The sequence below is a fragment of the Fukomys damarensis genome, unplaced genomic scaffold, assembly GCF_012274545.1.
Source record: "Fukomys damarensis isolate Sample0158 unplaced genomic scaffold, DMR_v1.0_HiC HiC_scaffold_18, whole genome shotgun sequence".
NCBI classification, from domain to species: domain Eukaryota; kingdom Metazoa; phylum Chordata; class Mammalia; order Rodentia; family Bathyergidae; genus Fukomys; species Fukomys damarensis.
The window spans coordinates 45,358,089-45,381,489 of record NW_022900930.1 but is presented as its reverse complement, the minus strand read 5'-3'; the positions used below and the strand labels follow the sequence as shown (position 1 = coordinate 45,381,489).

Here is a 23,401-nt window from a genome sequence, read left to right as displayed (position 1 = left end):
GCTATGCGGCGACATGCATTATAACCTGTGGAAAAAAAAAAAAAAAAAAAAAAAAAAAAAAAAAAAAAGTAAAACCTTTGCTTTTTGGTTCAATTTGCTACAAAATGTTTCCATTTACCTTCCAAACTGGAAAAGGGGGGGGGGATTAAGACAATAAGATGTTTGCCTTTAAAAACTGCTTGGCATAAAATAATTTTTTTCTTTCCTACGATCCATCTGTCCACTCCTAGTTATTGTTTTTTCATGGTTTCTAATTTTAATTAAGATACTGCCTTTCATAATTCAGGAAAGAAAAGGCTCCAGGCTCAGGGAGCCCTCTATGAAGACAGCCTTTGTCTGGGGCATATGCTCCCCGCTTCTGTCTCAATTATATTAGACACGATCCACGGCGATTTAATTATTGCCCATCCGCATCAGCCGTGTCTGCCAAGCTCTCCCCCAGTAAGGACGAAGACAGCCCTTCTCCTCTGACTCATGGTGCAAAGTAAAACTGAAGAGACGAGCTGGAGCAGACCAGAGGGGGCAATGGCCCAACCACGTCAAGGAAATGGACTCCGCCGCCACACTCCAGAGATCATTACTCAAGGCGCACGGTCGCTGGCCCCTGACCTGCCTGGGGAGCACAGCAGAGTAAGGACAAAGTCCCACAGAACAGAGGGGAGGGCCCACTCCCTGGACGCTTCTCTCCTCCTGCCTTTGGCTGAGGCCCTCGTGCTGGAAGCTTGACTCCAATGTGGAGAGGTGTCGGGGGACCTCTAAGATGGGTGCCCACCGGGAGGTAATCAGGACACCGGGGCGCTGTCCTGGGGAGGGGTGGACGCTGGTTTCCTGGAATGGCTTAGTTCTTGCTAAAGTGATTCATTACAAAGGAGCGGGCCTGGCTCCTGAATTGCTGTGACTTCCAGTCTCACCCTGTGATCTCCTCATCTACACACTCTGATCGTGAGGCCATCAGCTGTGTCAGGACCCCGCTGAGCAAGGCCCTCTCCAGAGGCTGCATAGATGGGACTGTCTAACTTAGACTTTCAAAACTGTGAGCAAAATAAATCTCTTTTCTTTATAAATATCCAGCCTCGGATGTTTTATAACAGTGTAGTGGATTGACTAATGGTCAACTTGTAAACGCCCCGCTGAACTGAATCAGCATGGTCTGTGCGTGGAGGATCCACCTGAAGATTGCTCCCAATAGCCATAAAAAGAGGACTGAGGAGGAAGAGCTTGGTCTGTTGATTTTCTAGGAGAAGCTTGCTGCGGATGGTTTTTCTGATGCGAACTAGGCCGTTCTCGTCGGAGGAAGGGCTCAAGACCTCGCTGTGGTATGGATGCTGCTTTTATCAGGGGAGCTCTGATCTTTACCGTGAGCATCGCTTCCTGGCTCTAACGTGGATCCCTCAGCCTGGTTACAAAGATCCTTCATCTCACGAGCATGGATTTTCTGGCTTCCACCACTGGCCTTTGCGCCTTCCAGGTGCAGATCTTCAATACAGACAAGCAAGAGACACTGCTGTGGGCTCTAGGCCACTGGCTGGACTCGAGGAGGACTCTGAGCCTTTAACTGGACTTGGTGGGAAACTGCTGGGATCAGGTAATGTTTTGGGCTTCTAGTGTGCGGCTAATCTCTTGGACTCCTTTGCCTTTGACTCTCTGGGTAATTATCATAAAATAACCATATGAGTTATGTGTCCTGTATTTAATGTATTCCCTCAACCAATCCTGCTGACTGCAACAAACAGCAACAGAAAATGGAGTGAGACACTGCCTGCTGTGTTTTCTAAATACCACACAGCCCAGGCCTGCCTATTGCCTTCGCCACTACCCCCCAGTCTTCCCTGGTGGACTTTTCTATATTCTTTCACTGTCTCATCATTTAATAACGTCGTGGACCCTCTCCACAAGAGCCAGCACAATCCTGGGATGTGGTAGGAACTCAAAAACAGGTCTGACGGTTCAATCTTAAAATAACTCTCTGGAAATAAAAGACAATAGCGCTCTGGTTTCTAGGTGAGTGAGCAACGTCTACACCAAACAAGACCCTGGATATTACTCTCCCACACAATGTAAACCCTCCTGCATCCACTCAGGACTTTTCCCACTTTTCTGCTTGGAAACAGCTGAGGCCTCCCTTTTTGTATTCTTACTCCAGATGTTTATCTTGTTTTCCTTCTTAGAATTCTGGAGATAAGAGCTAAGTCACAAGGAAAAACAGCGTCATCTTCTTGCTGAAATACTGATGGCATCCAAAGAGTGTTAGGGAAATTTAGGGGCCATTCAGACCATGGCGCTGGTACTCGGTGCCGGGAGACATGGATTCTTTCCTCCACTTTCCCAAGCCTTTTTCGGGTGCTCCAGCTTTCCACGTGCACCTGGGTCAACATCAGCTCCGCCCACCAATCCTTCCTCCTCCATGGAAGGTATGATGATTCAGAAGGAAAGATGCTTGAGGGAACACAGGGGGCTTGGTTGCTGTCTCTAATTGTCATTACCTTGCTAGGTGACTTTGGGCAAATTATTCCCCTGTGGTTAGCCAGTGTATAAAATAAATGCCCTGGCACAAAGACGGACCCATTGCTGAGGACTGCACAGCTCAATGACTCCTCCCAAGCAACTTTCTGACCAACTACATCTGGGCCACCCACCTCATTCATTTCTCATGTACTTGCCCGTGCAGAATCACAACACCGAATTCCCCATCCACACCTCTGCCATCACCCCCACCTTGCCACAGAGCTGTATCTCTCTAGGGTCCTTCAGTTCTTCTGTGTCCTTGTGCTGCACAGGGCCTCACCTCCCCACCTTGCTTCCTGTCATCCTAGAGCTTCTCCTTTTCATCCCATCAAAGCTTTGTCTGCCCAGAGAAGGTCTGACTTTCTGAAAAAAGGATTCAAGTGAAAGATCATTTCTGCCCCCTAAAATAAAAGAAATCCTGAAAGCCAGGCAACCACTCAGAGAATAATCAGAACTGCAAAAACACCCAAAGCATTGCCTGTAGCTCGTTGGTACCCCATCCCATCTCACTAGAGCCACAGAAGCGGGGCTTACAACTCAAAGATAAAAATGCCCTGACAAGGGAGTGTGCACCGGGAATGTCCTGCCCTTGGTAATAAAGGATCTGATGCTGATTTCAAGCCACCAGACCAGCATAATTATACTTCAGGGCCTGTGCTCCGGCAGCCAGTGATAACCACCAGTTCACAAAGATTGCACTTATCTGCCTGCAAATAATGGGAAGAAAGTGAGATTCACTGCATTACTATGTTCCCCACCCTAGCCACAGCCCAACTTTGCTGGCAAATTTTAAATGCGTGGAGGTCAGTGCTTCCTATGAACCACGTGTTAGCAAATAAACTGAAGGCATCCCATACTACGTACTAGCCAGCTTCTCACCAGCCTGCCAAAGCTGGGGAAAACGAAGGTCCTAAGAGGCATCGGGAAGTAAGAGAAAATTTAAAATCTTTTGAATAGAGTAGCTGAATAAGCACAGGGCTGAAAAGGAGCCAGGCATGATCTGCCTCCCCGCCTCCTTCAGCCCCAAGCTGGAAGATGAGGAAATGACCGGAACTAGGAAGGCAAATGTCCCTTAAATGACCTCGGGACGAATGTCACCATGCAATGGAGCACTTCTCCTAAACTTGTCCAGAGGCACCACTGCTTTGAAAAGCCGCTGTTTTGGTTTGTTTGTTTTTAGCAACTATTACTGGGTCTGTTGTTTTTTCTGGATACAGAAGTGCATACCCAGGAAGGGAGGGGTGAGAATTCAGAAACCAGTCCACCTGTCTGGCCACAGTGCCTGTGGTTCTGGCACCTACCTCACTGGTGAGCTCCCGGGTAAGATGTTTCCTCCCCGTCAAGCCAATAACCCCATAACCTGTTCCAGCTGCAAAGAGCAGGCCGGCAGCCTTCCCAGGCCATTCTCTGCATTCTCAAACCTGAACCCACGCCCAGGAGGCTCCCCCAGCTACAGTGGGAAACTGAGTCTGCTGCTGAGCACTCCAGGCCACTCCACTAGACCATTCCAGGAGACCAAGGAAGTGCCTTGGAGCACAGGGGATCTGAGAGTCCCTGGCGGCAGCAGTCGAGCTGGATCCTGAGAGGGAAGCCGGGGGTCAAGGCTGCCCAGGTGGAAGGCGGCCAGAGCAGCGACGGCTCCCAGCTGAGCCAGCTGCGCCAGGGCCAGGGTAACAGGCTCCACTGGCAGAGTCCTGGGCGGTCAGTCTGCAGTGCGGTTTCAAAGCTGCCACGCCCTCGCAGAGGCTCACAACTCCGTGGGGTCCACAAGGGAGCTCTGCATCTCCTCTAAAGGGGGCAAAAATCCAGCAGAGGCTCAGGCGTCACAGGTCACTTATGTGAGGCCATAGAGTTAGGGAGGGTGGGGTCTGCATGACAAAAGCCACCTTCCTCGCTTCTAGCCTAGTGCCTGACCCTGTAGCCAGTGCCATTTCTGGAGAATAAGGCCAACACCCACTAGGAGAGATAGCTCAACAGAAAACAGTCATATCTCGGGCTTGGTGGTACATGTGTATAATTCCAGCTCAGGGAGGCTGAGGCAAGAGGACTGAACATTTGAGTCCAGCCTGGGGCAGTTTAGTGATTTAGTGAGATCCTGTCCCCAAAATAAAATTTTTAAAAACAGCTCAGCAAGAAAGCACTGCGTTCGATACCCCCATAATCATGTTGAGCAAAATAAGCCAGACTTAGACAAACATGCTCTTCCTAATCCATGTAATCTAAAAAAGATAACAAAGTGAGGAAGACAAGAGGAAGGGAAATAAGGGGAGGGGGACTAGGGACAGTTCACGGGGGGATGGAAATGAACAAAACATATAGTTTGAAGCCCCCCAAAGAAGAACTAGGGAGGAGGCCGAGGCAAGGAGGGGCGGGGATAGAAGTGATAAAAGTATGTTCTGTACATGTATGAATCTGGCAAAACTGATAACCTTGGTTATTCATAATGTGCGCTCTCTCTCTCTCTTGCACGTGCGCACACACACACACACACACGCACACACACACACACACACAAACACCACTACAACACAAAGGAAAAAAGGGAATGTGAGGGGCTGTCATGTCTTCTTGCTACTTCGCACAAAGGGCGCCCCTCTGTTTGGCACAGTCACTCCTCTTCCCTTATTTATAATTATTTCACACGGCCACTGTACACCTGCTAGAAACAAATCCCAGCACAGCAAACATCTTCTGTCTCTGGAATAATGGCCAGTGTCTAACCTAATCTAGTTAGCGGACTGCTAAAAGACCCCGCATCCATAAAATAAATTTCCAGTGAATTTAGACCAAAAAAGAGCAGAACTAGGAACTGCATTTCAGAGAAGTACGTGGTTTCTCAGGAATCACGGGAGTTGTGAAAGACACCAAGCAGAATGCCTGCCTCATCATCTAGGAAGCAGTAGATGAGAGACAGGATTCAAGGATGAGTGTCTACCAGTAAGATCTGTACGTAACTTTACATGGACTAAAAGAACTTACAGAATCAGAAGAGAAAACACTAAAAAGCAGATGGAGGAGGTGGGACATGAAAACTAGAAACCTGGTTTCCTTTTACTGTTTCCCCTTGAAACACTGGGGCTTGCTACTTTTACAAGCAAATTTTGAAGAAAGAAGTCAAGGAATTCTGCCTGAGAGGAACCGTCAACTCTCTTTTTGTCTGTCTTCCTTCCCTGCTCCCCTCCTTTCCATTTCCCATTTATCACCCAAGTCTGGTACTAAATTCTGGTACTAAATAAGGATATTCCCACAGTGGAAAGCCTTAACAAGCGCTTACCACTATTACTTAACTTTTCTTTTGGTACTGGGGATTGAACTTGGGACCTCCTGCTTGTGAGGCAGGTGGTGGAACCGCTGAGCTACATCCCCAAATTATTTAACTATTAAGGGATTTAAAAACCCTAATGCACGGGCCCTACTGCTCCTTCCCTTCACTGACTTCCCAGTTCTATGTACACTGACTGCAGACATGCAGAGGATGTGAATAAGAAACTTTACACAAAGGGCTGTAGTTTAGCAAGAAAAAAGCCTACTTCATTCATAGTCTCTACTCTTACTTGTGACATTTTTAAAAAAACCTCCCTTCATAATTCAGGCTGAATATCCCTGATCTGAAATATCGAGGATCAAAGTGTTTTTTGCATTGGGGGATGATGTTTATCTATAATGAGATGTCTTGGGAATGGGGACCCAAATCTAAACACAAAATTCATGAGTGTTTCATATACATACAGCCTGAAGGTCACTTAATCGATATTTTATTTATTTAGTGGTACCAGGGATCAAACTCCAGACCTTGCGCTTGCGAGGCAGGCGCGGTGCCACTGAGCTAAATCCCCAGCCCAATATGATATATTTAATAATACTGTGCATGAAATGAAACCACACATGAGGTCAGGTGTGGAATTTTCCACTTGTGGTGTCACATAGGTACTCAGTTTCAGATTTTGGAGCATTTTGGAAGCTGGATTTTCAGATAAGGGGTTGCAATGGCTGGGACATGATATCGAGTGAGTTTGTCCCTCAAAGCTTTGTATGCTGGAAGCTGGGCCCCAAATCCGAGGACATTCACTAGTGGCAGGGCCTTTAGGGACTGGGGTCTAGTGGGGTCATGGAGGGCACCACACTCAGAAGGAACTGGTACCAGTTACCTCACTGGGGTTGTTATAAAGAGAGCAAGGCCCCGTCCCACACTCTGGCTTCTTGTCCTGCTGTGTGAGCTCCTCTGATCACACAAGGTCCCCACCCTGTCATGTTATCTACCTCAGGGGTGGGGCCATCACCAGAACCAAGCTGATGCTCCCACCACGCCCTTGAACCTCCAGGACTCTGAGCTAAATAAAGCCTTTTCTTTGTAAATTACCCAGCTTCCGGTGTTTCCTTATAGTAACAGGAAGTGGACACAGCAGGCAGGGATGTGTCACCTGTGCTTATGTGAGGCATTTCCTCACTCACCTATTCCCAGAAAGAGCATGCTGGGAACTGAGCCCACCATGCACATGCTCCTCATCCATCAGCCGTGCTACACCTCCCACTAAATAATCAATTAGCCAAAGCGGAGAGTGCTTTCAATGTAAGTGCAAGATGATCAACACAGGCCACAGGGTTGACGGCAGCACCTCCATCTTCCTGGACCTTGTGATTTAGGAACTGAGTCAGCTTCCTCCTCACTGAACATAAAGAGATCAAAGATCACCTTCCTTATAAGGCGTGCCCCCCGAGGGCCCTATGATGGACCCTGCAGTAAGTGCCTCACAGCCGAGAAAGCACTGTGGACCAGTGCGTCTGGAAGGCACATTATGAAGAACAAAGGACTTAACCGAGACCTGGAAGACAGGCAGGCAGAGAAACACCATCGGATTTTCTACCCAAGGCCTTAGTCATTTCTACAGCTATCACTTGCCAAGGGATAAAACAGCCCTAAACAGAAATCAAATACCTACACACACCCTTAGAAGTAACACGAGAAGGAGCTTCTGACTTTTTTGATTACTGCTTCTAGTTAGGCAGGGTCTAGAATGGGGTGTTTCTAATAATTTATTAAGATTAAAGAAACAAAGAAAAGAAACTAAAACCAAGCCATCAACAGATGACCAAATAAAAATCCTACGTAAAACAAAACAACAAAAGCAAATGGCTCCCAAGCCACCGAACCTAGCGCAGTCACAGGTCTCATTCAAACGTCTAACAAGAGGGTGCACATTCAGACCGGACTCCTGGTCAGCCATGGAGGCCAACTGCAGAGGTGGGGCCCAAGGCGCTCGCCTATGAGGTCCGCAGGCAAGAAGAGACCGTGGAGATAGTCTGTGGGGTCCAGCGCTGAAGGGAGCACGCAGAAGCTCGAGAGAACGGGCCTGGGGGCAGCACGAGTGGAGCGTCCTTGGCCACTTACAGAGGAGCTGTTCTCAGGCTCGAAGTGTGACGTGCTTCCTTACAGGGCCCTGGTCCTCGTCCACTTTTCTTTCCCCTGCTAATAACATGATCCTATACACTGGGTTCTGGTTCTGGCTCTGGTCCCAGGTTGAGGGGTCACATCTGGGGATGGCATTCTAGCTGCGGATCCCCTCCCAGAGTCCACACCTCTCAACATTAGAGCTGGGTAACCTTTCTATGCTCTTAAAAACACCTCACCATGGGGACTGAACTCCAGCATGAGCTCGAGAGGGGACAAACTATACCCTCACTGTAGGAGTTCCCACTTCTAATCTACACACAACTTGTGACTGTGGTTTACTGCAGACAAGATGTGCCAGGTCCTCTGCAATTTCCCACTGAGCCAGAGTGTCACACTGGCATTTTGAGGTCACACCAGTGTTGTAAGAAAGAGCACTTGGAAGTGTGCCCTGACCAGGGCTTAACACTACTCGAGTTTCTGAGTCTGTACAAAGGCCATGGGTTCAGAATGCCATCCTCCGGGGGCTGATGACTGAAATGTGCAAATTTCTACTCATTGGTGCACAGGGATATGGAAGAGGAAAGTCTCATTCCTGACTGATGTGCTACTTTATTTACTCTCATTCCAAGTGCACCTACTTTACACAAGTGTCTTAAGGACTCATCATTTTGGGCACTCAGGAGGGAGAGGTTAAGTGTCCACTGCCACAATCAGTACACTTCTCAGTTGTGGAAAGACTGAATCAGCGGCTGCACTCACTGCCCACCGTGGTCCCGCATCACTGACCCAGCCCTGGGGACATGAGAGGCAGTTGGTTGCCAACCACGTTCTGGTCCAGGAAAAGACACCTCCCATTCCATGCTGAGAGCTCCTGAGGGCCTGACACTCTACTGAGGATGGCTCAGCAGCAGAACCACAGGCCACGGGCCCAGAAATGATGCCACTGCCAGCCACAAGCCTGGAGAAACTCACCACATAGAGCCTGCGCCAGATGACAGCCCATTCTCGCAGAGTGCATGTGAGCTCCTGCACCAGAGGGAGCTCACCAGGAATCACCGTCTCATGCTGCCTGATGAGAAGCAAACAGAGGCTCAGTTTACTGTGAGAGGGGCCATTGCAAGCTACTCTGATTATCACTTCCCTGAGGCTCAGGGGCAGGTATGGGGCTGCTTTGCTTAAGGTAAAGCTAGATCTGTCCACGGGGGTGGGGAGGGAACCTAAACACATCTGAGCAGCTAAGAGTTCTATGGGATGCAGCCTGGCTCTACCTATCCATGCTGTTTCTTTCTGGGAGCCTCAGTGACAAAACCAGGCTGCTTTTAGCAATTCTCAGAGATGGAAACACAAGACCCAGTGTTAGAGTTGGTTCCACCATGCTGCTGCTTCGTTCTGCAGGTGGGCAGACAGGGTCCGGGGGCCTGGGACCTCACCCTGGGGTAGGGTGCTCTTCTGGAACAGGCTGGGCTTTCTTGTTATCTGCTGTTTTACAGGGTAGAAAATGTGCATGTACTAAAATCCTGGTTTAGAGCAGACGCAATACTACATTCAGTCGCGTAAGTCCTCTCTGGTATTTCCTCAGCTGGCAGCAGCAGGAGAGAGCAGTGAACACATGGGAAGACTGTAGACTGCTGGGCTAACACAGGCAGATACAGGAGCCCAGAGAGGAGTGAATTTTAGGTACAACAAGTTCTGACTCGTGACATTTATAGTTTCATATCATCCAGGGACTCCAAACTTTTTTTTTTTTTTGGTACCAGGGATCGAACTCAGGACCTTGCACTTGCAAGGCAGGAGTGGTGCCACTGAGCCAAATTCCCAGCTCTCTTACTCATGACATTTAAAACTCACAATGGGTTTATTGGGACATGGCCCCCTCATAAGCCAAGGAGCCTCTGTACTTGGTATCTGGATAACAGGTCACCCAGCACTGCACCTGTGATCCCAGTTACATGGAATAGGCTCCTCGCTCTGCCTTTTCCCAGCATGGTACGTAACACTCAAGGGAACAGCCAGCTGGAGGAGGGCAAGACGCCTGGCTCTTGTCCTGGCTCTGCCACCCAAGAGTTGCATGAACTGAACCATGTTTCCACTTCTCCTCTTAAAATGTGGGTGTTGAGTTTAAGCCCAAGAATGACCTCTTAGATTGGGGCTGCGAAACTGTCCAACTGTCCATTTCCTCCCAAGCCCACTCTCCTCTCTATCAGCCACGGGATTCCAATCCTGTGTCTATGGCCCCCAATATGCAGGGAAAACCTCGGGGTGAATGTGAGGCTCAATGACGTGGCCAGAGTTTAGAGTTGACAAGTAACCTGGGGTTTTACTCCGTGCTCTTTTGCAAAGACCCCAAACTGCAGGCTTCTCAGGACTGAATCAGAGCCCTGAATACTTCTGTGTGCAAACGTGTGCACGCACACACACACACACAGAAGGCTGTACAAGAGGGAGGCAGAGGCCCTCAGCTCACCACTGCCATCTTTACTCTGCTGGAGAAGGATGCTAGAAAGGGACAATATACAAAGAGAAGACAGAAGAAAGCATTATACCAAGCAGAAGTTTTTATTCATTCCTCGCTCACAGAAGAGTAGCAACTCAGAGAGAAGAAAGAAACGTCAATGTGCAGCACTGTATCGTGAAAATCTTACACCTTCATCACCATTTAGGGTCTTCCCAGCCTGGAACTTACCCTCGGTCTTCCACAGTAGCCTCTTTCAAATGGATGTACGTTTCAGGGAAAATACCCTACAGAGAGAAGAACTTTGGTTACACGGCCATAGAAAACCTCATCCCAAAGTCAAGACCACAAATGGCAGCGAGCATGACTGGCAACACCTTAATGACAGGGATGCGTGCAGCAGGCTGGCAGGACAGCAGTTACACCGACTGCTCCTCAACACAGGCTTGGCAGTCATGTGGGAAACCTAGAAGTTTAGGTTCAGAAAGCATAGGATCAGTGTTTCGTAAATAAACAGGCAGGCTCGCCCCATGAGCTCAGAGCTACAGCAACAGTAAGGACTTGAACAGTGAGCTCCTAGAACCCTTCCAGACCCAAGCTCACAAGAGGCTTCCCATTATTAAAGGGCCTCGCAGAAGGAGGGAGCCGGACAGCTACCTAGAACTCGGTCGCCCATAAAGATTATAATGGCTTTTCTCAAGTTAATTTCCTTTCAGCATATTCACCTAAACCACACACACCTCAAATCCACGGTATTTGTTACCTAATTATTTTCAGCCCTTCACTGTCTCAAATTCTTCTCCCTTCTATCTCCATAAGGAGCGATTTCACGTTGGTATTGTGACACCACTCACAGGGGAATCTAAGGCCCAGAAAAACCTGATCAAATTATGATAACCCTGGTTATAGACTAAAGAACTGAGGATCAGGTCCAGCAGTGCGAAGATAGCCACACACCGGCATTTTCTTACAAGCCAAAAGCTCCTGCTGTGTCCCTGCGTCATATGCTCTTACAGAGAGAGAGCAGATGCTATCAAGAGAAGACACTACTTTAGCGTCGCTTACATGCCAGACCAGATGAGGCAGAAGAACCTGTTTAGGTGCACTTTGGCCCGGCTGCTCCTAGTCTCACTTCCAGAAGAGCTGCTGTGAACTGTGGGGATAGCACGTGTCCAGGTGACTGGCCACAAGTGTGGGGAGAAGTCCCACTGCCCAGAGCACTGAGGCTGAAGTTTGGTGTGCACCCTGCGACCCTCAACCCACTGAGATGGGAAACCTGTGACCATCGACAGGGCTGCTCTATGTCCAATTTCACGTGTTTTGTCTGTACAACACTCTCCATTGTGTCTTTGCATTCTCTGCCCCTAAAACAGGAAACAGCAAGAACACTTAGGATCAGCACTGCTGATGACAGAGTGGATCCTATACCTGCTCAAGGCAGAAGCAGAAAGGCTCATCCTTTTTTTAACCAGGCAGAAAAGACCCAACAGATCATATGCTTCTCTTTCTCCCTTTAAGAGAGAGGCATGTGGTCCTGTATGCGTGAGAAAGCACTCTGCCTATCCCATGACTGCTAAGACCAGGAACTCACACATGGACAGACAAGGTGACCTTGAGGTTTTTTGTTACAGGTACCAAATGCAGAGCGATTCTGTGAAACTCATCGAAGTTTCGAATAAAAACCCAGAGGAGGGGTGTGTGTGTGTAATTCATTTGGGGCCTGACTTCTGGAGCCCTGAAGCTCCACATCTCTTTCCAGGATGCAGAGGGACACAGGTGTGCTGCTTCTGTCTGCAGAGCGGAGGCCAGTGATGTGTTGACTGTCAGCAAGGAGACCCAGGCTTGGCTGTCCAGAGCTCACTTTGAGAGAATGATGCCCAATGCAGTAAGCCAGTCATCGAAGAGCCTAAATGAGGCTTGGAACAGTCAGCTGCATGAACAGAAAGTACTTTGGGGTGGCCAGTGGCTGGAGGGAGAAGGGATGAGGGGGCTAGTGTTTGATGTCTCCTGAGTTTCCTTTTGGGAAGAGGGAAAGGTTCGGGAGCTGGATGGTGGGGACGGTGCCAACAGTGTAAACGTACTCACTGCCCCTTAAACATGGTTAAGACGGTGAATTTCATGAATTTTTTAAAACCATATTTGAGAAAAAAAGTCCAGAACTCTTTAAAAAGGGAGGCTCTAGGTGGAGATGAATTGCTTAAATTAGCAGTTATAAGATTAGAGTAAGACTCAATGCGGCTGGGGCCAGGGTGTAACTCTGGAGTAGAGCATGTGGGTTGTGTGCATGAGTCCCCGAGTCTCATCCCTGACACCAGAGGGAAGAAAAAAAGGAACACTGCGAGTCCAAGGAATATCTGTGCAGAAACTTGCCAAAGCGGGAAGGTGGAAAAAAAACAATGAAATTGATTATGTTTCCATAATCTGGTGACTGGTATCTCCTAATAAGTGGGAGATACCAAAACGACAAGTGTTTAGAAATATCAACTGATGGTTTTGTGACACCTATGCCAATTATAAGCAGCTAATTTATACTGGCGTACAGGTGTGATAATGTTCACGGTGACAGAGGATTCATTTTGTCATTTATCGCCCTGTCATTTGTAGGCATCACTGTGCCATCATTCAATTGCTCTGGTATTAATCTGAGGCCTGTAGACATTTCCCAAACGGCTATAATACACAAAAAGCCACAGTCTACTTGGGCCATATAGAGCTGATTGATAGCCTCTCTCAATCCTGCTTTTCATTCTCAGTGCAACCTACTCACTTGAATAAAAAATAAATAAATAAACTAATGGTTTCCTAGAAGTTGCCCTAGGCCACCCTCCCACAATCCTGCCAGGATCAATGATCGGTTTCTGCAAAGCTCTTGGCTTCTCCATTTGTAAAGCCCCTAGCTCCTTTTATTATCACTCAAAATGGATAGATCTGCTTGCAAATGACATCAAAAATTTCCACTTAAAACAACAGACTTTCAAGTAGCTCTTCCCCCAAGACAGGGAAAAAGGGACATGGTCTGAGGATAGCATTTCTAATGGGCTGGGTCTCTTAAGGAGGGGTGTCACAAGCCGAGTGTAACTCATGACAACTGGTTTTGAATTCCATTCCATTTTTTTCTTGGATCCCTCCACAAGGAAAATACATATTTCAACTTAAAAAAAAGTCAACACATCAACGTATTACAAAGTTGTTCTTCAGCTACTAAGAACAAAGAGAAGTTCTTACTGAAATGATTCTTCTCAAGGGTGAACTTTTCAGTTTAAACAAGTTTTAAAGAATCCTTTAATGAATACAAAAAATTAAAGGCACATCAAGAACTCATTTAGACCCCAGAGGGGCATCCTGTCTGCCTGCAGTTCACAGCAGGTAGCAGGGCACTGCGAGACGGGTTCGGATATATTAGGAAATCATGGAGTACCGTGGGAACCATGGTCTTCTGTGCTGGAGAAAACCCTCACATACTGAAATGGAAACCCCAGGGTCTGGGACCTTGTTTTGACATGTGTGACACTTACCAGTATAAAACCAAGAATTCTAGCTAGGTATAGTGGCACATACTTGTAATCCCAACACTCTGGGAGGCTGAAGCAGACGGATCCAAGTCTGAGTCCAGCCTGGGCAACTTAGTAGCTTAGTGAGGTCCTCAAAATTTAAGGGGTTGGGGACGTAGCTTAGAGCAAAGGGCCTTACTCAATCCCCAGTACTACATACACATACAAAAAAAGTTAAGAATTGTGTGTGTGTGTTACATTCACTTAATAAAATAGGATTAGGGATTTAGTGACCGGAGTTTTCTTACTCTCTAACAAACTCAGAATATCGTAACTATGAACTCTTGGTCTGCTCTGAAATAACCACCCCTTCCGTAACTGTGAGTTGAATTAACACCAAGCAGACTAAAGCCAAAGCAGGCAGGGTGGCCGTGCCAGGCCCTAGGTCTTCGCTTCAGCTCTACCATTCTTCTCACCTTGGCAAACCTGCCACTTTATCTGAAAGCTCAGACAAACTGAAGCCAGCACGAGATTAAGTGGAAATAATTCATTTGCAAGTGACACACGGTAAGACTCTAACAGTGGGTAGACAACTTTGTCATCAGGGTTTAGAGAAGAGTCAACAGTAAAGATGCCCCAGTTTTTCTGGATTACTGAACTGTCAAAGCAAACACAAGGTGCGTATAGACACACGCATGTGCAAATACAGATGTGACCCAAGAATCAACAACTTCAGTCACATGCAGTCCTGGTTTTGCACAGCCTCTCCTTCTACAAAAGTGTTCTTGGGGCTCCGTGCTCTTTGAGGGGCCTTCAACATCAGCCCATCTGCAGGGGATAACCTAGCTGATGCTGTGTCTGAAGAAAAAGAACTGCACGAGTTTTTTTCCCTCTCCCTTCTTGATAAATTAAAAAATGTTTCTTCCTCCCCTTTCTCAATCCTCTATCTGGCATGTGAACGAACTGTGAAATAATGAGCGCTTCTCAACTCTGCTCTTTCAAAGGAAAGTGCTGACATGTTACGTTGCCCCAGCAAGCAGACTCAAAGGAAAAGTGCTGATGGAAATAAAATAAACCGAGGTGGGTATTAGCATCACTAATGGATTCTCTTTAGCTTGATGTTTAATAGCTCCGACCCTGGGAAAAGGAACCATCTACGTCAGTATTTTTCAAACTCTGCCCACAGTGAATAATCACTTTTACTACAGCTCAGTATTACAAATCAAATACTCGAAATACAGGTGCATGAAATACATAAAAATGTATATCGAACATAAAAGTTTTATAAATAAGGCTTTGCACTGCTTTCCATTTTCTTCCCTAATTTTCAGTATCGTTTTCTGTTTTGGTCAAATGTTAGTCAGAATTTGCTGTATTGACTTCGTGATGTGTTGAGGTTATAAGGCCATTTGGAAACTACCCCTCCTCTGTTTCCCTACTTGACATGAGGGAAAGAATCACCTAGTAACAGGGAGACCCTTTGGTTCTAGGATTCAGCACTGTAAACAAAAGATAAAGGGAGAGGAAGGCGGGAGAGAGGGAAGCGGGCAGAGTGCGTGCACAACTAAAGCACTGCTACTTCATAACCACCTCAAGCAGCTCAGAGACAGGGAGGAGAAGCCGCCCAGGACCACCTTCTGGAATGGGCTGGGAAGCAGAGTCAGTGAATTTACATGATTATTCTGAAGCACTGAGGTCAGAAAATTAGTTAGCAAGGGAAAAGAAGCACCATCAAAAACTAACAAACATAAACCCTGACTAGGTCCAGCAAGAACAGACAAGGGGATAAGACTGCCCCTCTCAAAACTAGTAGACAAGAATTCAAATGAAACAAAAAAATTAATGGTAAACCGTACCTTTTTGGATTTATTCTGCAGGGTATATCCTCTGTACCAACCTGTTGGGGCATAAGAGAACACAAAATCTTCTATGTTGTCTGAAATAATATATTAGCAATATACGTTCTCATGTTCGGGTAGCAACATTAAGATGGAATCCACAGACAATAAGCAGATAATATGCTTGGATATAAACAATTCTTTTGCTCCATAGTAAAGTTCAGGTCTATTTTAGAACTGTATTGTCTTAACATCTATCGGAGTTAAATTCACGGGCTGGGGATTTAGCTCAGAGGTTCTATTAGCTCAGAGGTTCTACCACCTGCTTTGCAAGCAAGTGCAAGATCCCGAGTTCAATTCCTGGAACCAAAAAAATGAAAATAAAATAAAATAAAATTCACTTAGATCCTCTATCTCTTAGTGTTATAAACACCACCTTTAATAGATTAAAGTCTCATTCTTATCAAAAATAAACAAACAAATAAAATTTACTTAGAAGCAAGTGAGTTACTTCTGTTCCTTTGGAGAAAGAACAAAAACAGTAAGCCAGAAGACACCCAAGATATTAACATTTTAATATCTGTAGTTATTCAATAGATTTTTCTTTGCCTAAATGAACATGGACTTTGTGTACATGTATTTTGCAGGTCATCTTATACTATTTTATTTTCTTTTTTGGTACCGGGGATCAAACTCGGGTCCTTGTGCTTGCAAAGCAGGCAGCAGAACTACTGAGCTAAATCCCCGGCCCCGTCTTATACTATTAAAATAGGTATTTTAAGATAATTTATATTTGCACTCTCTCATTCTGCATTTCCAGGATAAAAGCCACTAGTCTATATCAGTTTTAAACTGGAGTATCAAAACTTATCTATACAAATATTTACACTTAAAAATTCAAACACATAGTAAAACATCTGAAATAATTTTAATAATGCTACAAGCATTTAAATGATTTAAAACCAATAAAGACATTTTATGAGATCGCTTGTTGAGGCTTCAGGCAAAGACTTTAATTTTTTTTTTAATCCAATAAAGACACATATACCTACAGACAATTTCTTACTCTTTATCTTTATTGCCCTCTATCTGGTAGAGGAAGTACTATATAATTTAATGTGTCCATATACAAATACCTCCTATTAAAAACATATTGAACACCCAGTATGGTGCTTTACTGAAATAATTTTCCTTATCGCCATACCCATCAACTAAGGAGGCACTGTGGTCATATTGCCTACGGAAACCATCTTGTGAAAGGCACACACGTCAGCCAGCCACATACCACCAGTGACTAAATGCTAAATGAATCAGGACTTCGGACATCTGCCAGTAAACTCTCTTGCAGTCTATCCTACATTAACCAGCCAGAAAATAGTTACATAAATTATGTTGTACACGCTTATAGCGTAGACTGAATTTACCTTCCTTAGATACAGATTGAGTAATATTTTCACAAATGTTAAGTTGTTGGTGGTTCTCAAACATTTACGAGTGACTTGGCTTTTTTGCAGGGAGCAGTGGGGTGCTTTGCTATGAAGCTGTGGACTACATGGAGGCACATGGTGGAGAAAAAGATATTTGAGCAGGAAACACTGCCCCCAGTTTCCCATGCGATGATGGTTAATCTTGACTGTCAATTTGGCTAGCTGCAGAGACACCTAGGAGGTTAGTAAGGCACACTTCCACCTATGTCATGGGGGCATGGCCTTGAGGGCTGTATCTGGTCCCCGTTCGCCTCTTCATGTGCGTTCCCTGCTCTCTGCTTCTTGGCTGTCCTGAGTTAAGCAGCTTTCCTCCTCCATGCCCTTTTGATATTGTGTTTCTGTCTCAGAGCCGCCACCGATGGATTGAAATGGAAATCCTGCAACCTTTAAATTGTGTTTGTTGGCTACTTTGTCCCTGCGACAGAAATCTGACCAGTGCAAATGCCAGTGTGTAAGACATCAAGTATAGGAAGACCAACAAGTGGAACACTTTGCCCCCAGGCTCAAGGACCTTGCCTGGTGGTGCTACAACACAGAAATGGTCTTTGCATGAATGTCTGGCTTCTACTTCAGCCTGAATCAGGGACAGAGCCAAAGGCTGAGCTGAGAAACAACACTTTAGTCTTTTGCAAGCAGTTCTCTTTTTTATAGGCCCTATGGAGCCAAGATGACACAATATAGGCTTTGATCCACTTTCAGAAGAGAATATATCTGTGCTTTTGTAAACAGCATTTTGCGTAGCCATTCATCACAGAATTGTGCTTCCTAAACCTGTCATTTTTGAAAGACTTTCCTTTTAACTTCTAGTGTTTCTCTAGAATTGTGTACATATAACTGCTACCAGAAAGCACAAAATTATCATGCTGGATTTGTAAAAATGGACACTCATTTTCCTTGGCATCAGGTAACAGAAGAATATTGTCTGCATCTGGTTTCCATCATATCCTTTTGTCAGGACTTCATAAATTCAGCGGCTCACAACTGTAAGGGATCTGGTAATGGCTCATAATGTGCTTGCTATTTTTGCATTACAACACGATGTGACATATAAGCAAGAACACAATTTTCCTATTAATCCCATGTATTTAATCATAATTAAACGTGGTATGCTAATAGTCTTCAAAAAGCATCACAAGGCAAAGAGGTAGCAAAGAGAGTATTAATCAGCAGCTCTAAGAAGCAGGTGGTACGAAGCCGCTGGAGGAATCTCAGATGCTTGCTTAAATTATCACATTGCTAAAATGAAGGGAATGGTTTGGGGTAGTGATTCCAAAGGGCCGTTCTCACTTCCACTTAGGTGAAACGCCAGGCACAAAATGTTAGTTGTTTTTGTTTTTGATTGTTTTGGGGTTTGGGTTTTTTGAGGGAGACAGGGTTTTGCCAAAGGGCCAAGTTGAACCATCTGGGCTTGAACTTGTGATCCTCCTGTCTCAGCCTCCCAGAGGGCTGGGATTATAGGCATGCACCAGCGGGCCCAGCTCAAAAACATTTACAGCCACTGTGGTGAATACCAGAAGTTATTCTGTACTAAGGCTGCTCTCCCGTAAGGCAACAAGTCACTTCTGTTTTCCAGGAACTGCCCCAATCCAGAATAAAAATCTTTCTCCTCCCATTTGAAAATATCAGAGCTCCTAATTTCCTTGTGAAATTTACTTACTTTATCTGGTTTCTTTTAATCACTGTCAGTCAGGGCTCTCCCATCCACTGATTTCACTACGCTCTGTCTAACAAATGCCCTTATCTGGCTCTTCTCCTTTGTATGCAGCCATTCAACAAATACTTATTAGGCACTATTCTAGGCACACGGTGTACTGAGACTGAGCAGTGTCAGGTAGATTACACTCCCATGTCAAAATACACACAGAAGATGCCATGAGACAATGGCAATACGAAGAGGAAGAAATACTCAAGGAGAGTAACATGTGGGGCGGAGAGTGGCTGGTAACCTGGAACATTCCTTTGGGTGAGGAGAGAAAGCTCATTCTGAGAAGCGAAAAGGAACCAGCCTCGAAAATGTATGGGGAAAGAAACTTCCAGACAGAAACAAATCCAGTGGGAAAACTGTGAGGCAAGAGAAAGCTCGAAGTTCAAAGACAGGAAGAAAATGCACTTGCCAGAGCTCAGTGTGACAGAGGAAGCTGGGAGATGACACAAAGGCTGTGCAAGAGGGAGGCATAGTTCTGAACCCCGGACGCTCATCAGACACACCAAGGAACTGCTAAGAATGCTGGCGCCAGGGCCACCCCCCAGATACGCTCAGGCTTAGAGCTTCTCATAAGTTCCACCAGTGGCCAGGTTGTGGCACTGCCTATAATCCCAGCACATTGGAAGGCTAAAGCAGGGAGACCTCCTTGGCGATTTCCTCAGACCCTGTCTCAAGATACAAAATTTTTAGAAGGGCTGGGGATAACAGCCCCGGGTTCAATCCCCAGTACCGCCAAAGGGAAAAAATAACAGAAGTTCCTGGGGTGAAGCTAACACCTGGCCGGGATTAACTACCAGGGCTTGAGGTGTCATATACCACGGAAGAATCGAGGCTTCATTCTAAGTACAGCGGCACACACTGGAAGGTTTTAGATGGCATCGTACTTCACGGTTCTAAGGAACGTGCTGGCTAGGACAGGACCACAGGAGGAGAGGAACAGTACGGAGAGGAACACTTGGAAGGGAACCCGTCGGTGGTGAAGTGAAAACGGAGAGAGATGAAAAAGGGCCAAGATGTATTTGGAGCCAACAGGACTTGCTCATGGTTTCACCGGGAATAGCCACGGAAGGCAGAGAAAAAGAAGATACGTAAGGGCATTTAGCTCTTGGGCTTGAGCAAATGGGTGAAAAGCATCACGCCTTGTTATGGGAGGACTGAAAAGAGAACTTTGAAAAACAGGAGGAGGAATCAGCAGCTGTATCCTCCTGAACACGGGACGGCTACAGTGATGAGTGGAGCGGAGGAAATGAGCACGCGCAGCAGGGAGAGGAGGGCCTCCACCGTGGGGGACCAACAGGCAGGGCGGGCCCAAGCCCACGCCGCGTCACGGATGACAGTTAAATGAGAACAATTACTATTTCACACCTAGACAATATTAAAAGGAGTGTTACGTTTCATATCTAAAATGAACCAAAAACACTCACGTCCTGGTCAGAAGCAATGGGTCACTAAAGGAATGACCTGGAAAGGTGTATTTTCCCCAGCTCCTCTCTTCTCCCTGTCTGTTTCCTGGAGACTGTGTGGTGAACTGGTTTCTTCCACGATGCCACTCTGATGTGCTGTTTCTGCCTTGGAGCCAGCCAACCACGGACTGAGCACACTCAAACGGTGAGCCAGAAAAAACCTCTCCTCCTTCAAGTTGTACAGGTCAGGTATTTTGTCCTAGCAGTGGGAAAGTGGCTAAGACAACACTGTAAATACTCCTTTCAGAAAGTTCAAGTATAAAATAAATCAGTCCACAGAAAACCAAGAAAAAGGACTTAACTCTAGAGAAAATATTATTCAAGAAAAAGAAATGTGATCCTCTGTTGTTGGCTCTGTATAGACACAAGAGGCCAAACAGTTGTTTAAAAACCCCAAAATATATGATGTATTTATACTGAGTTATCAGTAGTAGGGACAAGTAGGACACTATTAGGGTTGGTGGGGCATGTAAAAGACATAGGAAGAAGTTACTGAATTAAAGTAGGAGTATCAAGTCATAAAGACACAGTCATTTTAAAGTGAAGAGGAGTGTACCACACATATTAGACAAAAGAGTTGAAAGATTTCAGTAAGGGTTAAAACTCCAAAATCAAAAGGAAATAGAAAGGGAATGCTTCTTTTCGTTTGACTTTTAAAATTATATATGTTCATGACTGATTAAAAATTAAAAACACAGCTGATGAATCCTGCCAAGCCAAGCAAAGGTAAAGTTAAAAGGATAGAAGGTCAGTACTTGCCAAGAGCTAAGTCTGACATGAGGCTGGCTACAAAGGGACACGGGAGAATCTGGAAGGCAGCTATGCTAACCACTCTACCATATCTGACATGGGTATTTTGGGGGGCTGATGGACTGGTTCTGTATTATTACTGAATTTTATTTCATGACCATATATATGTATATATCAAATCTTGCAGAATTATTATTAAATAGGGTGAACTTTACTCTACATCCTTTAAAATAATGGATACAATGAGTCAAGTATGGTTGCATACCTACAACCCCAGCACTCTTGGAGACTGAACCAGAAGTCTATCCTGGGAAACTTAGTAATTTAGCAAGACTCTGTTCTCAAAATTAAAAAAAAAAAAAGTTGGAGATATATCTCTGTTCAAAGACCCTGGGTTTAATGCCTGGTACCACCACACAACCAACCAACTAACCCAACAACACTGAGATACTCATTGGCATCACTAAAGAGAATGACCATGCCATACCTTTGGTAAGATATAAAGCAAATAGACTCCTCCTATATTTCTGGTCATGCCTTACATAATTAAACACACACATGACCTACTGAGATAGAAAAAAGTCAAAACTTAAATTCTGGCATGCTTTTACTTTCTGCTGCCCCAAAGATGGCCTGGAGCACTGATTCCCAAGTCTTCCTGTCACTCCTGTGTTGCCTAGCAACCATGGGGGATGTGGGGGCCTGCAGCCTTGACAAGAGCCATGGTGCCCCTCCCCGACCCAGGGCCACTCTAAGCACTGCTGCCACCTCTCTGAGAAGCAGCAGATGACTGCACATCAGGGAAAAGACTGGGGAGGTATGGGATCCAGTGCTGCTATCTCTGAAAGGCCCAAACCCCAGCAAGCTATGATCAACACAGCCATCTCTCCGACAGCCACAAAGTAGCAGCACAGTTACCATTTGAGTCCTGCCACTGGAGTAGAAACGCAGGAGTTATCGATGAAGCAGGCACTTCTCTGCAGTTCCACAGAGCTCTATGACAGCTACAGCTGTACCAGATGCCCCACTGTAAGGTATTCAATCCCAGCAATAGGCTTGAAAACAAGACCTGTCTCACAGCCACTCCAAGTAATTCTACCATGCAATCGCTCAGATGAAACCACCCCGTGTCACTATTCCAAAAGTCCTCGTATAAGTTCACAAAATGCAAGAGATGTATGCATGTGTGGACAGCTCCTCCTCTACATAAGCAGCCCTGCCTCACAGTCTTTAGGTCAGTCTAGGATGCCTCCCTCTGGTACACTCTCCTGCTGTGCCGCAGCACGGGTCCCAGGAAAGCCTTGCTCACGTGGTCCTACTGGATACTCATGATCCTCAGCTAATGTGGACCGAGTACACTGCACTGAAAAGATCTGGTAACATAGGGCTATTAGCCCTGAAGAGCCCTAGACACTAGTGTAGCAGGGAAGAATCGAGAGCAGGGGAAACCAGTAGTCCCTGGCAGAGACCTGTGGTGACCTGGAGAGAGCCTCAGTGGAAGCTACTAAAAAAGGTCCAGGAAGCCACCAATGGGGCGAGGCGCTTTGACTACTGAGAAGCTGATGGGGTGGCAAGGAGGCCCTAAGACCTGAAAAGTGGTGACATTAACAGCTGTAACAGTAAGACCTAAGAGATAATGGCACTCAAACTTCAGAGCTGTAATGCTGAGAACCAAACCACTGGCACACAAGAGCTGCTAACATCAAGGAAGCTGCACTTTGCCAATTTGTGATTTCTATCTGAATTGAGCAAAAGAACCCCCAACCAACTGGTGGCATTACGACCTAGCAGTATCCCCACTCCTATGTATAAAGGAAAAGATAAATGAAAGCCTACTACCAAATATGCTCTACAAGAATATTTTGTGATGCTTTTTTTTTTTCTGAGGCTTTGTTTCACTTAATAAACCCAGTCTGAAAACTGCTAAAACGAACATCAGTGGGAGTAGGAATAAACACACCGTGATATATTCCTATAATGGAATACTATTCGGCAATGCAAAGAAATGAACTGCTGATTTACAATACCATGAGCAAACTTAAAAATCATTATCATGAAAAACCCAAATACACAGGAACTGACATAAAGTTGAGGAAGACGTAAAACAAATCGGTGGTGATGGAAATCAACACTGGTTGTTAGTGAGGGTAGAAACCAGGAAAGAGGGCACTGGGAAAATTGGGGGGTGAGGAAATGTTCTATATTTTGCTGGAATGTTAGGAATACAGGCTACATTCATTTGTTAAAACTCACTGTTTACCTAAGTTGAGTGCATTTCACTGCATATAATTTACTGCAATTTTAAAAAAAATGTAAAA

The 23,401-nt window shown here is 45.8% G+C and overlaps 1 protein-coding gene across 5 annotated transcripts in view; it reads right to left on the bottom strand.

Moving 5' to 3' along the window:
* The window catches only part of Dock5 (dedicator of cytokinesis 5), a 182,116-nt gene that overhangs the window by 104,847 nt on the left and 53,868 nt on the right, over positions 1 to 23,401 (bottom strand). For 4 of the 5 annotated variants that reach the window (XR_004517887.1, XM_033765488.1, XM_010623721.3 and 1 more), the window contains exons 3-5: positions 15,697 to 15,737; positions 10,581 to 10,636; positions 8,870 to 8,966 (exon numbers count right to left, since the gene is read on the bottom strand). Coding sequence is in view for 3 of the 5 variants with exons in the window: in XM_033765488.1 (XP_033621379.1) it covers positions 8,870 to 8,966; positions 10,581 to 10,636; positions 15,697 to 15,737 (194 nt within the window). In the remaining 2 variants the exon portion in view is untranslated. Of the gene's footprint in view, positions 1 to 8,869; positions 8,967 to 10,580; positions 10,637 to 10,726; positions 10,755 to 15,696; positions 15,738 to 23,401 lie in introns of those variants that run through there. The other variant, XM_033765490.1, reaches the window with a different exon arrangement.